At 45.6% G+C, this 16,618-nt stretch overlaps 1 protein-coding gene across 1 annotated transcript in view; it reads left to right on the top strand.

Annotated features, from left to right (window-relative positions):
• Nucleotides 1–10,786: 10,786 nt before the first annotated feature.
• The window catches only part of ARHGEF12 (Rho guanine nucleotide exchange factor 12), a gene marked incomplete at its 3' end in the record, with an annotated part of 79,355 nt that continues 73,523 nt past the window's right edge, over nt 10,787–16,618 (top strand). The window contains exon 1 of the mRNA XM_082009946.1: nt 10,787–11,516. Within this exon, the coding sequence (XP_081866072.1) occupies nt 11,485–11,516 (32 nt within the window). The 5' untranslated portion in view covers nt 10,787–11,484. The remainder of the gene's footprint in view (nt 11,517–16,618) is intronic.

Below are 16,618 nucleotides of genomic sequence, written 5' to 3' on the forward strand. Positions count from 1 at the left end.
CTGGATGCTGAGTAAAGACTTCCTCAGTTCACAGTCTGGCAAGAAGGGGATTGTGCCTGAAATGCCACTGTCGGGAGAGGAGCCAACACACGTTAGCAATTCTGGAGCCAAATTTATCCCTGGCATAACTCCACTGAAATCCATGGAGCTATGCCATGGATTCATTGGACCTGCAGTGTTTGGCCTGGCAGAGGCTGGCTCAGTGTGTATGTAAGCATACACTAAATGATATGAGTGAAAGAAGGGCTAATTTTACAGACTAAACATAACTAGTCCATCAGTGCAGGTGTAAATAGTAATGTTAGTAGCTAACTCCTTCAGCATGCTAGAATCTTGGAAGAGAGGAGAAAATAACACTAGATCTTCATGTTCAGTGTTCTATACAGTCTAGACAGCTAGAGTGACTCTTCATACTGTTAGGAGGAAGCATGTTTTAGTGTTTCATCAAAGTTGGGATTCCTGGCTCTTCCACCAACTTGTTATGTGACCTTGGGCAAGTCATGTAACTCTAACTCTGTGCCTAATTTCCCCATCTGTGAATTGGGGGTGATAGAGCTGATCCATCTACGTTATGCACTTTCAGATCTTTACTTGAGAGGTGCTATATAAATGCAAAATGATGGTTGTTATCATTGTTCATGATCCCTTTGTTTCCTTTGGGAGAAACAGTTTTGGTGGTTGAGCTACAGTTTGACTCTAGAAAGAACAGTATTTTAGGTAGGTAATTGTTTCCTACCCTTTCTAATTCCTTTTAGTATCTTATTAAATAACATATTGATAACTGATTTTTCAGTAGTGTCCAGAAGCTCTAATCAGCACTGGCGCCTTGCAGGACTAGGTGCTCTGTGAGTACACCCAAAGACACAGCCCCAGATGTGAAACGCTTCTCAGACTTTTTCCCTCTTCTTCATCCCTGACTGTTAAAACTCCACTCATCCCCTCCAAATACTGCTTTTAGCTTCTTGAGTGACTAACACTCTCTGTTATGAGAAGCCCCATCAGGACTTGCCAGTAAGTGGTTTTCTGGCTAATGGACCAAGCCCTGATTTGTATGCAGAATGCCCAGATTCCCTCTGCTGTGCTTATTGGCCCAAAAGCAGGCATAGTGTGGAGCCAGCCTGAGACCAAATGGCATGTCTTGAGATTGTCAGACAAATACCTTCCCCAAACTGTAAGTAACTTTTAAAAATAAGAACAGTAAATGCAGAGTGTTTTACTGCAGCAATCTGCAAACAATCTGTACTTGCTGGTTTTGGCAATCTAAAGGGAACAGGGGCCAGAACCTGATTTGTAGTGAAGGCTGTGTATTTCTGCCACCCTTGGAAGTGTCATCCCACATTCAGATTGCTGTCTGTGAACCCAGAATCTGTCACAGTGTTTGGACATGGTCAGGTACTGTAGGAGGTCTGGGAGCTCTAAGGAAAAACGATTGAAAAACACTTGAAACTATGGTCCCAGCGAAAATGTCTTTCCTCAAGGACCACAGATAGCATTTTTGACCAGAGTGTTTCCTCAGATCCAGATTGGGATTTCTGGTTGAAGAGTGGCCAGCGTGCACCTTCACTACACAGTGCCTAAGGTGGAAGAGCTACCCAGTTTCAAATATGTCCTCTGCCCTGTTCAAGCCAGAGACCTAACCTTGTCTCTCCTTCATCTGAATTGATGCTTTGACCCCTGGGCTTTGAATTCATTTCTGTCTCCCTGATTGGATCTGAGTCGCTTTATAAAAGTGCATATAAAATGAGTGTTTATAGGGTAAGAGAGACTTATTTTACAACCTAATAATTAAAGAAGTGTAAGGCACGGAATCTGACTCTTTTTAAACCAAAAAAGTGCACCTGACAGAGAAAAAATAAGCATTTCTTCTCTGGTCCCATTTGCAGGGAAAAACTGTCCCCCAGCTGGCAGGTTCTGGTGTCTATGTCACTGTATGTTCTTAAGCACTGTTCCTTTGTTATCGTTGTCATTATTATGATCGTTTATTTTGAGCCTCAGCACCAGGCCTCCAGTGCAACTCAGGTGTCAGTTCTGCTGTGAGCCTTGCCTGTTGCAGCCAAAGACCTGAAGAGCCCAAAGCACTTCAGATTAGCAGAGCCAGCTGATGGGTGAGCTGGTCCTTAAAAGGAAAGTTGACTCATTTAGCACAACACAGTGACATGACTATTGAGCCTTGAACGGAGACAAGAAGGGCTAGTTGGGACTTGCTGGTTCTTTCCCAGCTCTGCTGCTGCTGCGGGGCGTGTCAAGGAGCCTTTTTGCCTCAGCTTACCCACTTTATTAAGTGGCTACAGTAAGACCTACCTCATGGGGTGTTTTCATCTGTTAACACTAAGCCACCTCTTGATTAATGCTTGGTGGTGTGTGTCAAGCTCTGCTGTATAAGGGCAAAATGCTGTTGCTTTGAGTGAAGCACTCTCACCACGATCCATCATCAGTACTTTGTCACCTGAACATGGCACTTCCCAGCATCTGCCTTGCCTTGCAAAAGTGGGACTCCAAGGTGTTTTGCAGTGGTGCTTACAGGTGGGAGTCAAAAGAAGTAAGCTAGACACATGCGTAAAGATCAGCCATGCTGCTGCTTCTTCAGGTGGACTCCCAAGTTGAAGAGAGGGTATGTGGTGGGTTTTCCCTAATAAGGATTGCAGATTTAGACTAGATATAAGGAAGACATTTTTCACAATAATGGTAGTGAAACACTGGCATAGGTTGCCCAGAGAGGCAATAGATGGAAACATTCCAGGTCAGGATGAACGGGGCTCTGAGCAACCTGCTCTAGCTGAAGATGTCCCTGCTTATTGCGGGGGGGGTTGGACTAGGTGACCTTTAAAGGTCCCTTCCACCCCAAACTATTCTGTGATAAATCTGGAGCCAAAAGAGTTTCAGCGGCCAGCCTGATCAGGGAGTAAGGGCTTTCAGCAGCAAGTCCTGCAGAAGTGTAGGTGAAAACAGCCTGTTCGCTTCTCAGTGCAGCTGTTGACTTGCCCACCAAGAAGAGTTTCCTGAGCAGTCCTGATGATTTGGACTTTGACCTCTGGTGAGTCTTGGTGTGCAGCTTAATGCATGGTGAGAGCCCTTCTGTGGGGTCTGTATAGCCCATACCTTCCCAGGTGAATAAGGATGTCAGTTGGTAACTGCAGGTATCTATGAAACACCTTGTGTGAAGATGTTTTGAAAGATAATGCACTTAATGGCTGAGTGGTCCCCTTCTTTGAACTGGGGGGAAACTTGATTGGAAGTAGTAGGGCACTGTGATCAATGTTGAGGCTTTAGAAGTTAAACAAGGGTATTAGAAAACAAAAGAGCAATTAGGAATGGCTTTATGAGGTTGAGCTAGCAACAATGTCTCAATGCAAGGCCTCGTAGTCTGTCTAGTGGACTCCAGCATAGAATCACAGATCCAGGAAGAAGTATAATTTTCAAGCTATGGAGCACATGATGGGACCTGTCCTCAGGCAAGTCCATACTGGCTAAAGCAAATTGTAAAAGGAAACTGCAGAACTAGTGTGAAATAATAACTTGTCTTTGAATTACTGTGTAATAGCAACTAATGTTCCACCAGTGAATGGTGTAGATGCTTTGTATTATGTTTTATAAAATAAAGATTATTTAATTATATGAGGAATTTGTTTTCTCTCTTTGGATGCCGTTAAGTTGTATTGTGTATTGCTGGATGAGTCAGCATTGCGAGTGTAAATGAACAAAGTGGTGGTCGATGGGTGCTTTTTAGGGACTGAGCCAACAACTTGTACAGCTTTCACCATTATTGCTTTAGACCTGTTAACAGGCAGAGAAGGTACTACTTTTTGCCAAGTTCTCCTTGCAAATGTAGTAGTTTGGTGTTTGCTAATGGGTGCTTTCAGGTTATTGACTGGCTGAACAGGGCGCATTTCTTCCATTGTGTTTGTTCCCAGGCCTTTCATGTGCCTGTCCTCAGGCAACTCATGGAGCAAAAATGTTTCTTTTGTATTCCATGCTCTATATGGTAAAGGAGAAGGTTCTCTTCTGTTTCCACACCATGAACCATGAGCTCTTCTCATTCATAAACTAAATATTGTTGCCTAGGAATTGCTTCATTGGAAAGTCTGGTAGGAAGAGAGTATGTTTTAGTATTATTTAACATTGCCTTGTGTGGGGGAGGTTGCAGGTGTAGAGATGAGCCAAAGTCGGGACAGAATTTCTGTGAACTGTACAAACCCAGAACGGAAGAAGGGGCCTGCCCTGCGTGGCCTGTACCAGCATCTCTGAAACCGTGCAGCCAAGCCACACTCAGGAAAGACCTAGATGTAGTGGTGTGTGTGTTGTGTTGGTAAAGAATAGCTATTTGCCCTGCTTATGGTCACAGCAATTTACCAGAGGCCCAGCATGCCAAAAGTCTGTTTTCTATAAATAGTTAAGCCAATTTAGTTGTTTGGATGTAACCCTTAAATCTACCTCAAAAATCCTCCAGCGCTGGGGAGCAGCTGTGTAGTGTTGAGCCCTCTAGAGATGCTGGCCTGTTCATACTCTACAAGCAGGCAGCTGCATGATGAAGTGGTCTCAGGGACTGCAATAATTTATCCTGGGAGTTTGTTTAACCTTTGAGGTAGTCCAGAAGCAGAAGAGAAAGTACAGCGGCATTCTGAAGCTTTGCTTTAGAGCTGCAACCATCTTCCAACTTTCATGTCTTCAGGAATGACATGCCAGAATCTAGCCTTAAGTCAGTAGGCAAATGTGTTTTGACTGTGAAGAGTGAAATCCGTGCCCCGTCCCAAATTTATTTCATTTTTTATCTTCCCATTATTTCTTTTAAAGCCATTTCTTCCCTGCTGCCTGCCTTTTGCTTCTATGGCTGGCCCTGCAGTGGAGCTTTATAAAATTAACCTCCTCTTTCATTCCTCTGCCTTCTTTCTCTAACTGAACCCCCTATTTGTATTTGAAGAAATTGCAATTTTATGATATTCAAGGCTTTATTCCCTTGCAACACCAGTCCAAGCACTGATTTAAAACCATAGCCTTTAAGACTTTGGACTATTAGACTAACACCAGTGCTGTCAGCAGATCTATTTCTTGGACAAAACGATTTGAGAGAATGTTTTAAGCTTCAAGGAAGTCATAGGTATGTTTCTGATACTTGCAGACTTTGTATATCTTGGCTGGAAGTAAAATAACATGTCTGCTGCCGTTTCCAAAGAAATAAAATTTCAGAGATGGAGAAAGAATCAGTCAAGCATTAGCCTTGTGTGACACAAGCAATTTCTGGGCAAGGAGCAACTCTTTTTTGGTTATACCAGTATACCAGCACTTTTTCTCTTTCCAAGTCAGCTTCAACATGTGCTCTAGTAAATCCATGTAAGAGGTGGTGTTCACTTTTGCTGGCTTTGTCCTGTTTCCCTCAAGTTCAGGGGGAGTTTGGCAGCTGACAAGTTTGCAATGTAAGGGAGCTTTAGAAAATGACTTTAAGAAGGAACTGAACAGATCAAGGTGTATGGAAAAGCTTTTGCAAAGTAAGAGTGGTTTACTGGTCATTTCAGGAAGGAGAAGTACAGGTTTCTGTGGCTTCTGAACTGTTACAAGGTACAGGTTTTCAGCAATTGCTTGTATTATGTTGTTGTTCGAATTATGTGTCATGTCAGAAGGTTAAGATCTGTTTGGTGTAACTGATAATCCTCAGATGTGATGAGAAATAATGTTATTCTCCATCTATTTAGATTTTACCCTAATAACAAATACCTCTTTTTTAAAATTTTTATTCCCCCTGTCCAATCAGAGGACATTGATTCTAGCAGAGAGCAAGAAGGAAGGCTCATGACAGAATGTACAACAGCTTCATCTGTACTTCCAAAGGTTGCTGCTTTAATTATGCTGATATAGAAAGAAAGCTTAGTGCTATAAAAATGCTTACTGTGATGTGGATTACCCAGGTTTAGGAACTGCAACAAGCTGTCACAGAGAAGCTCTGATAGATGAAGGCTATCTGTGTCTCAACAAAGTCAGCAAAGTATTGCATTTGTGCCCAAGTGATGTAACAGCATAGACCGGCCCTGTATGCATTTACAGTGAACTGCATGCAGAACAAGCTGCCTGTCTGTAGGTAGCAAATCATGTGCCTATTTTAAGGTGTGAGATGGTAAAAGGCTTTGAAATTGCATAGGAATGTGGAGCAGAGCACAAATTAATGGTTTTTTTTTTCAGATTAGAGTTGTATCCAGACAGCCATTTAGTGGCCATTGGATCAGTTGTACTGAAGCAGGCTGCATGCATGTCACAGTGAAGCTGGTTAGCATGAGCCCAGCACCTGGCTGGAAAATGCAGTGGATGGGCAAGGAGATAGACACATCTGGATTTGATTCAGGGTATCACTGCTATCTTCAGCTCCTTTAAAAGTAGAATCTCAGCAAATAATGAAATCCCACACACGTTCTCAGGTGGCTCAGAAGAATCTCATGCCAGAGCAGTTCCCTGGGATCGAAGGACGCTGAACTAAGCAGCAGCTATTACGGCTTTATGTGAGCTTGGTTTGAATTGCAGGGCACTACAAAAAAATCAGTAAGGCAGGAAGGTTTAAGTTGTGCTAAGCTTGACAGCAGAGCCTGGCTTTCCCAGGTCCTGACACAAGATCAAGGTTCTGTCCACACTTCAGGAGTCACAAATTCACACGCATTGGGAAATGAGCTGTCTTCTCTGTCAGGCTTGGGAATCATTTCCTCTGTGCCTTTCCTCTCCAGCCATGGTGAGGCATAAAGGTTGGCTGTTGCCTTCCAAAAGCAGCTGACTTTTTTTTTTGCTGGAGCAGCAGTTGGCATAGCAATTTATGGTGGGTTTAAATAACAGTACAAAATACTGGTGCATTCTATCACTGGTTTTAAATTGATTACTTGTAAGTGGCAAATCTGGCATCGGGGAGTAAAAAAAGCATCAGCTTTTGCTGATTTCCTACCTTTGTTGATGCTGAGCCCATAGTGGTGCAAACCCGGATCAGACCGCCACATCTGAACCCGTGGGTGGTCAGAGTGCAGCAAGCAGGGCACCCCAAAGCTCCGCAGCCTGACCCCGCTCTGAAGTGCTTGTTTCAAGAGGGGACCGAGGGTGTGAGCAGGACCTCGCTGTGAACCTGGAGCTCGCTGGTAGCCTGCCAGTGGGCACGGTTTCGGACGAGAGGTGCCATAGAAGGATTTTCCAGCAGATGGCAACAGCTCCTCAGTGAGCTTCGGGTGCGAGGCTGGAAACCCGGGTCTTTCCGAAAAGAACCTCAGTGAAACTTTTCTCTACAAGCCTGCCTTTTCGGGAGTCCCGTATAAGGCAGCTCCAACGATCTGTCCTTTTTGTGCCATCCTATACTTTAAGGCAAAGTAAGAAGTTACCCTTCGTAGGACTCAACCTTTCTTTGCTGCAGGGTCCTCTTTACTTGAGCCGCTTACCTCTGCTGTGAGCTGTAAAAAATACACTGTTAGGGAGATTGGTGCTTTGCCCTGGAGACATAGACTGATGAGGTTAATACACAGTTTCCACTGCTAGCATCTATGTCTGTATGACAGTACTCTCGGTAAATTTAGGCTGAGGACTTTATAGCTACCAAAAAAAAAAAAAATCTATTTTAATTGGTACTGCACAGTGTAATTGCTTATTGATTTCCCCCTCGACCTCTGCCCTGGATTTCACATTGTAAAACTGTTCAGGCAGCAGCAGCAGTATCATAAATAGGCTTCTACATTAACATAAGTATGCAATCAGCTCCCACCAAAAAAAGCATTTGCAGAAAAGAGAAGCAGTTACGGTTTCAGAGTCTACTTTTGAATTGTTTTATTAGTGCTTTTTCTTTTTAATTGTTGCATTAAACATTGAAATGTGAATGCAGCCCATTATGAGCAAGAGTCAGTCTACTGAACCATGTGGCATAAGGGTTTTATGCTTCCTTTTTATCACTGGTATGGTTTTGTGTGATGCTTCTTCTGACAATACTGAGCACATTTTTGGCAAATGTTAATCACTGTCACTCCACTGAATTTTACATCAATTTACTGCAGCAGGGGATAAGTTTCCTTCTCATTCATATATAATTCCTTTTTTCGGATTTCCTCCAGCTAATTGTTATTGTCATTATGTTGTCATGCGCAATAAAATATAATTAAAGTAATAAAAAAGCATTGAGGCCTAATATGCAAATGCTGGGCCTGCCATGAAACAGAAGGTCTCCCAGGAGCCTTCCTCTCTCAAGGCACAGTACTTGATGTTCCCCAAGTTAAAAGCAGGGAGGTATTTATTGCAGAGAAGATGCAATAAAGAGTTGTATAATAAATAGAAGTAGTCAGCCAGTCCATTGCCACTGACCAATGTATTGCATACAGCTGCAGAATGAGAGGCAGTCATGGCTGTATGTCATGCACTCCCTCCCCCCCCTTTTTTTTTTCCCTGAGCCTCTTATCTTCCTCAAAAGGAAACCAAAAGAGGAAGTATAAATGTCCATGTGTCAAGTATCATGTAGAAAATGATTTCATCCCACGCTTCCCCTCTTTGCACTCAACTTCTTCAAAACAACAAATTCTTCAGATTATCAGTCTCCTGGCTTCCTGATTCCTGCTCACTTCGCTCCAAGGAGGAAAAAGCCATGTGTTGTGGAGCAGCAGGGTCCTGAACATAGCTTCAAGCAAGGTATGGTCCTGTATGCTTAATGATGTATCTGGTCCTGAGGTTCCCAAAGCCCCTTTTCCACACTCTTGCCAAGCCCAGTGTCCTGGCTTTGAAGAAGCGTATCAAGGTAAGATTAATTAGAGGGAAGAAGGATCGTGTCCTGTATGATTGGGATTAGTGAATAAGATTATTTTGGTCTGTTGGCATTTGGTAGGAAAGACTGATATTCCACAAGTTCCTCTGTGTTGGGAGGCCAGGTATAATGCCCACCAAAAAGGCATTTGGAAAGCGGAGCCATCCTGCTTTCCATTCCACTTCTGTGTTGTTCATGAGCTTTAATTCCTGGCAACATGAAGCGCGGTAGCATGGAAGGTTCCTGAACTTGTAGTATATAGATGTTATTCCTAGGTGTTTGAGAACAAGAGTGCCTAGCTGGAATCTTTTTTATCCCCTCGCATTGGCAACGAGATTTTGGGATTAGGTAATGTACCTAGAACTTGGCTTCTGATCTGTTAGAATTCGCTTCATGCTGTTCATGCATTGTCAGAATCAGGCTCTGCTGTTTAAATGTGTGTGGGGTTGAGACAGGCACTTCTCCCTAAAGCGGCGTTGTATGTGGCAGAAATGGCAGGGAATTACAGCAGGGCACCAGCAAGGATGTGTTTCTGTTGAGAGCTGTGGCCGAGGGGAGGGAAATCCACACGTCTTGAAATCTGAATGTCCAAATATTCTCTATTTCGTAGGTATGGTAATACACAGTCTGTCGCTCACCTTTTCATGTTGGTGTGAGTTTTCTGCATTAAGAGAAGGGGGGAGGGACAGGTGCTTGGCTGCAGTGTTTCTGGAAGGCTGAGGTATGTGCAGGGAGGGATCCATTCTCTTTCTGATCTCGGATTTTTGTTGACCTTCACCCGTGAGAAAAATTCCTAATGAAACGTGTTGTAGAAACGCAGGGAACGCGAGATTCGATACGGCGCTGCGAAAGGTCTGGGAGTAAACAGCACAGCCGGTGGCTGGCTGAGGCCCCGGAGCTGCACAGCTCCTGGCACCTCGCTATTTTAATTTGCGTATTATTTTCTTCCTGTTACAAGTTTCTTCGGTGCCATGTTTTCCACCCCGCATCCCGTGCAGATGGAGGCACGGGCGCTCCCGGCCCCTAAGAGCTTGTGACAAGACAAAACAGAGGGGCGGGCTGGGGAGGGAGGGAGATGGCGCTCCGGGAGGGGTAGGAAATGGAGAGGGGAGACCTCTTGGGCAGGGATGCGGCTGGCCAGAGGAGGAGGAACTGTTAAGATGTTGTGATGGGAAGAGAAGGAAACACCCCGCTGGCCTGGAAAAGGCCGAGGCTGTCCCGGCGGGGGCCAGTGAGTGCGGGGGAGCCCGGCCGGGCACCCGCGTTCCGCCCCCGCCGCCGGCGCGGGCCGCGGCCGGCACGGCGGCCCGCTGGCGGCCCTGGAGGGGGGTCAGTGTGGCTGACGTGTGCCTGCCGCAGACGATCCTGGGGGGGAACGGCGGAGCTCGGCCCGGAGGGAAGGGGCTGGATGAGGGGGAACGCCCCGTGAGGCGAAACCCCTTCCCGGGCCCCTGCTGCGCCGAAGGGGAAAGGAGGCAAACCCCCAGCACCCAACCACCCGCACAGAGAACCCGGGGGAAGGGGAGGGACGGCGGCGCCGCGGCCGGGAGGGAGGGGCGGCCTGCTGCCGGCGGAGGGCTCGGGCGGGCGGCGCGCCGGCGGAAGGATACGGAGGGGCGGGTGCGTGTGCGAGGCGGCCCGGAGGTACAAGCCCCCGAGAGCGCGGGGGAGGGGAGGGGCGAGCGCGGAGGCGGCCCGGCCCGGCGCAGGCTCCGCCGGGACGCGCCGCTCCCGCCTCGCAGCAGCGCAGCTGGGCCGGAACGGGGCCGGAGGAGCGGAGCGGCGGCAGTGAGCGGGCCGCGCCGCCAGCGCTCGCCGCGGGACTTCGCCCCGAACCGGGCCGGGACCGAGGTCTCGCGCAGGCCGAGACCCGCCGGCTCCGCGGCTGAGCGGACCGAGCCCGTCTAGGGCCTCGCCGGCAGGCCGGGCCGCCGCGCCCCGCTCTAGCTTGGGCCGAGGCGGGACAGGCGGAGCGGCGGGGCATGGACCTGCGGGCCTAAAGGCGGCGGCGGCGGAGCGGCCGCCCTACCCGACCCCCCTGCGGGCGAGCCGGCGGGCGGGGGGTCGGGGCGGGCCGGCAGCGGGACATGGGCCCCTGCGCGGCGGCCCTTAGGACACCGGCAGACGGCGGGGCGCGCCGCCCGCCCCCCGCGGGCGAGAGGCCGTAGAGAGCGACGGAGAGGGGGGACTCCGCGGCGGGCGGGCACCCCCTCCTGCCTGGGGCGAGCCGGGATTGCCCCGCCAGCAGCCGGCCCCGCTCCGACGCTGCCTAGGTTTTCCCTGCTGGCCTGCCGCTTGCGCGGACACCGGGGGTTTCCCTCGGCACTGGAACTCCGGACCGGTGAGGATTGGTTGCTTCGGAAGATTTCCTTTCTCGGCAGGCGTTACTTTCCCCCTCTTCTGTGAGGCTAAGGGAGCATCGAGGGGAACAGCTTGCTTGAGGTTTTTTTTTTTGTTGTTGTTTGTTTGCTTGTTTTGTTGGAGGTTTTTCTTGAACATCCCCCACACCCCACTTCCGTGGTCTGGATATTCTGGGTGACTGCAAGAAGAGTTTTGGAGTTGTTTTGGATTTATTTTTTTTCCCCTGCCCTTGAACTGAATTTGTCCTCTGTGCATGCCTTGTCCGGAGCAAGGCTGGATCCTGAACCTCAGTGCCTGTGGGGGGCAAAGCCTCGTTAATACAATATTCCTGCAGTAATAGTAAAATGTAAATTGGATAATACGACTTCTTGCCAAAGGCTCCAATGAGTGGCACACAGTCCACAATCACGGACAGGTCAGTATAAAATGAGATTCCTTTTTTTTCTCTTTAATCTTTTTTGAAGTCTAGGCTCTTCCCAGAGCTCGTTCCTTTGTATTCTGGCTTTGGTGCCAGTATGACAGACGGGATCAGAAAAGCAGGATTAAATCTAAGTTTCTGCGAATCAGTATATACTTGGGGTGGCTGACTGTCAAGGCGGCTCGGTTAACTTTGAAACTGGAGTATTTCAAGTCCAACAGCTTTCAAGCCTGCCAGGCTGACTTTGTAAGAAGCAGGGATTGTAATTCAGCTTCCAGGAGGTGTTGGTGCTGGGAGGAACACCAAAAGGAACTTTGTCTGTGAGAAGTTAAAGCAGGAAAAGTGACAAGCATTTAGGATACAGCTGGAGCCTGAACCCAAAAACCATGTAGAGGATGCACTTTCTTCTCATTAGGTCAAGCATTGCAGCCTTCCAGAGAGAGGTCACTTCAGGTGAGGGCAGGATAGTTGATGAGCAGGAATGTCTGCTGGTGTCTACACCACCTTAGTAATCTGCTCCTTGCTTTAGAGACCTGCTCAGGCCTCTGGGCTCCTCTACAGGTGCTGCCATGCACGTTTCATTAGCAGTCTAGGATTCTGTTACTTGTACTGGGGTGCTTCCGAGGCCGGGGAAAAACATATTTTCTGTTGTGAGGGAAAAAAATCAAGTAGGAAACCTCTTATGTGCTTTTGAGACAGAAGTGTGGAATGAGTGTCCTCAGGTTTTTCTGATGAGAACAGACCTTATTTGACACTTGTAAGCTGAAAAAAGTCTCTTTTTTGTATTTTTTATTCTCTTTTTATCGTGCGTATTTGGTGGTTAAGGTGTGAATGTCTGTGACAAAGGCCTTGCTGCTTAGGCTTTTCATGACCAATACAAGCGCTTCTGACACAGGAGAGAAACCAGGGCTGTGACGGAGGGATGATGCTTTTGGGTGCCTGAGATCACCTTTTAGACTCCAGGTGTGGGCAGGAAAGAGAGACCGTAGTTCTCACACTTAGGCCTTGTCATGACTCCACAGGTCTTAACAGACAGTACCAGTGCCTGAGCAGTGCCAAAGGACTCTAGTACAGCTCAGTATCACATATAGTCTGTGTTTATGACTGTGCTGTTCATAAAGTACTAAGTCTTTGAAATGAATTGTGTAGCATGTTTGTACTAGCAGAATAGGTGACAAAAAAACCCTCTTAACTTTTTTCTCTTTTGCAATGTGTGTGATGAGAGATTCTTGAGTTGCAGGGTATTTTTCTTCTGTACCAGATGAGACAGTCACAGTAAAAAAGAAAGTAGTATTTCAGTGGCTTTGTGAGAGTGTTGTCACATACTTAAGAGCGTATGTCTTATGGCAGGTTGCAAGATGTTAAAAGGAATGACGATTTTCATACCAAGAAGCAGCTGAGTGATGCATGGGAAGGAAAAGCATGAGGAAAGGGAATTTAATTTGCTTGTTAGTAAAGCAAATACTTTCCGTTATTGAATTGGAACAGCCAAACTGAAAATGTGGCGGAGACAAAAAATGTCTCATTTCCTTTTGCTTTCAGTCATGAGGATGTTTCTGTTTCATGTTCCATTAAAGTTCTGGTTCAAAAGACTTTTGATGTCAGGTAAGGAGCTGTCTCCACAATCCTGGCAGTCTGAGCTTTCTGGTGGCAGAGTTGAGTGATGATTGGGGGAATGCAGGGAAGCAGGGCCTGGCCTTGGCACCTTCACCTCTGGCCTGAAGGAACCCCAGCTTGGGGGAGTTAAGGGAATTTGGGCATCATGGCCCATTTATTCCCTGGCTGAACCTTCCTGCAGAGCGCTGGATGTGGTGCTGGTGTGTGTTCTTGTCATGTGGATGTCCACTTACTAGCATTTGGAGCAATGCTGCTCCTTTTTATCTGCAGCATTGTGCAGGATCTGGATGGGGGTGTTTTTCGGTCACTGTTGTCCTAGCAGTACGTTGGTGAAAAGCTTGCTTTCCATTAGGCCCAAGAAGCCTCTATATTGCCTGTTAAGATCTGGCTCTTAAGCTTGGAACATAAAGCAGGTGCAATATAAATAAATTCGATACTTTTAGTGTCATTAGGTCTATATGGTATAAATCATAAGACAGTTCAATTTTCTCTGTATCTTTCAGTGACCTTCCTTGGTGGGATTGAGTTGAGAACTGCCTTAAAACAGAAAAACCCCGCTGGCGTCTGTGTCAAATGGTATTATGAATCTAATAGGGTAGCATGGGCCTACATCTTTCTCCATATTAGCTTTACGTATTTGCATTTTGCATATGTATAGCTGCTTAAATCCCTGTTACAGACAACAAATATTTCCTTTTGTATCCCTCCAGTTTAAGATGACAATCATACCATGTGTTTTGATAGCTGTTTGACATTTCCCTTGTCCAGTTTGCAGTTGTCCCATCCTTTACATGTTTTATGTCTTTTATGTTCTTGTTGATGATGTTATGTATGGCATTAAAGTATATGTAAATTAGAAGGAATGTATGAATGGCCATTTCTAGTGCTGTTCTCTAGCCAGCATGATAAATGATGTTTTCATTAAGTTCCCTCCTCTTTTTCTGTTTTCTTCCCCCCTCAGTGTTTTCTTCTTCTTCCCAGGAGAGTTCAGTGGATTTTAGTGTCTAGGACTGTGCTGAAATACAGTCATGCCAGTTTTCACATCTCAATGTCTGGGATAGTTTTCTCTGTGGACCAAACCTTAACCCAGTTAATTTTGATACTGGTTATACTTTATCCCCAAGTTCTATTCTGTTATCTAGCTGGCTACAAAGCAACATTGTTTTCTTGCGTCTTTTTCGTCCAGTGTCTTAAGACTGGAGGAAGGTGAGTGGATGGGGGACATTCCAGGTATTAAACAAGAAGACAGAACAGGTGTTAAGACTTCTGAAGGTGTAATGACTGTTCAGCAAAGTTACCAAAGAAGCATCTGATGCATGCTGTTCCCAGTCAGCTACTCAGCCTTTGGGAAAGGGTGCTGGTAGAAAAAAGATTATCTTGTAATGTAGTACTTGAGATTTAGAAATACATAAGCAAAAAGTGGTCCAAGATAGCCATGGTGTCCTGCATGGCTTCTGATGGTATGAGAGAGTCAGAACTTTAAGCGGTGACATTTACTTCCCCTTCTTTCTTTCAGGATGTTCTTTTACTTTGTCAGCTACTTCTCTTCATAATCCTGTTGCCTAGTGGACCATATCAAACAATTAATCTTCAGCCTTATTGCTCTGCCACTTTATGTTTGTAAACATTTACACCCTCTTAATTTAATCCTCTCTTAGCTGTGCTGTTTTTGTTTAGAGGCCTCCTAAGGTGGCATTTATCTTGCTTAACTTAGAGATGTCTACCTCAAAGACTTATTATCTGAGCTGTTAGTCTAGATCACCTTTATAGTTAGCGGAAGAAAATAGGCACATCTAGGGGACCGTTTCTTATCCTAAAATGGTATCTAAAATTGGTCAGGTGAATGACAAAATGCTTGCTTGTCTTCATCCAGCTCTGGATTTAGCCAAGATTTGCCATACCTTTTAGCGTGAAAATTTCTATTTTTGTTCCTCAAATTCCTGTTGTGTTACTTGTGCTAGGTTGGATTTTTGTTGCTGTTTTGGGCTGTCAGTGTGAGGATTTTGGAAGGGGTAGGTTGGACTACAGGGACCATTTAAGGATAGCTTTGGGACGTCCCTCTGGGTAGGATATGTTGGAGGAGGTGTTTTCCTGTTACTTCTGTGAGACCGCATATGAATGTGCCCGCATTTGCTCACTTCAGAGCTCTTCTGGCCCAGATGCACTTGGGCAGGCTGGCTGGCTTTGGGAGTTGTTCTGTTCTGCCGTTTGTGGCAGGCGACACATGGCTGAGTGAGATAAGGGTTTTATTCTTTGCAAGGGCATGCTGGGGCCAGGATGAAATTCAGCCATTTGCAGTTTCTGGTTGGCCGCTAAAGGATGATCAGAACTCTGCTGTATCCTGTTATGACAGTAAAGAAACATTTGTATGCCTTTTTTTTTGTCTTGTAGTTAACTAGTTTTCTTCCTGTAACCATTCCAAACATGTTGAACAATTGCATGGCTACAGAACTTGCTGTATGTTTCTTTCTGTCTGTTAAAGCACATTAAAAAAATGGAGGCTTTTGCTACTTTTGCAGTACCTTATTGAGGAACCGATGACTCTGCGTGTGCAGTTGCTTGCAAATGAGTTTTATTTATAACAGTGCTGTAGTTTCTGTTGCTATGATTGGAAAATAAGAGAGGTAGAATTTACACATAATTACCCTTGAGAGGTTTTAATTGCTGATTTGCTCCTGACTTAGTACTAAAATAGACCCTAATTGTTTCTTATCTGCTCAGATGCACTTTCCCTGTCTTTGGTTGTTTGTAAGTCCCCGTAGTAACTGGGACTACTTTAACTGTATGGTGGGGAAAAAAGCTTTTATTTTTTTCCAGCAGGGTGAGTGTAAGAACTTCATAGAAAGTCACACCTTAGTGTTATTGAGTAGCTAGATGTTATTATCATGCATTTATTTAATTAGAGTTTGTAAGATTTTATGGAAAGTATTTATAGTATTTATTAAAGTATTTATGGAAAGTGAGCTGCAGCCTGTCTGTTTCTGTGGACTAAAAAGTTTAATAGTCATCAAGGCAAGTCTTGGGCTTTCCATCTTTGTGCCTTCACTATGTTTGCAAATTAGTACTTGAAATAGTCTGTGCATAAATGCATTTTTTATTTTGCTTTTACTGAAGCTGTCAGAAGAGAGGACTGCGTGATGTTTACTATTGGCTAGGAAGCAAATGCTACTAGTTCATGCTGCATAGTTTATTAGGGTTTTTACTGGAGACAGAAGTTGAGGTGAGCTTGATTTTCTAGTTTTGAATAGAGCTGTGGGCGTCATGATTATTTGGGTGGAGGCAGGAATGATATTTCATCTGTTAGCCCAATTGTATAATTCTCCTTGTGCACATAACTCCTATTATGGCATTTATTAGTATTTCAAATGGATAGATTAGGAGTGGTACTGGGATATAGGCTACCTAACCTTAGACTTTTGAAAATCTTGTCCTGATCCACAGGAATCAGGGTGTGATACGTTTAGCAGCAAAAAAATACTTGG

The sequence above is a fragment of the Phaethon aethereus genome (assembly GCF_964289735.1).
Source record: "Phaethon aethereus genome assembly, chromosome: 23".
Taxonomy (NCBI): Eukaryota; Metazoa; Chordata; class Aves; order Phaethontiformes; family Phaethontidae; genus Phaethon; species Phaethon aethereus.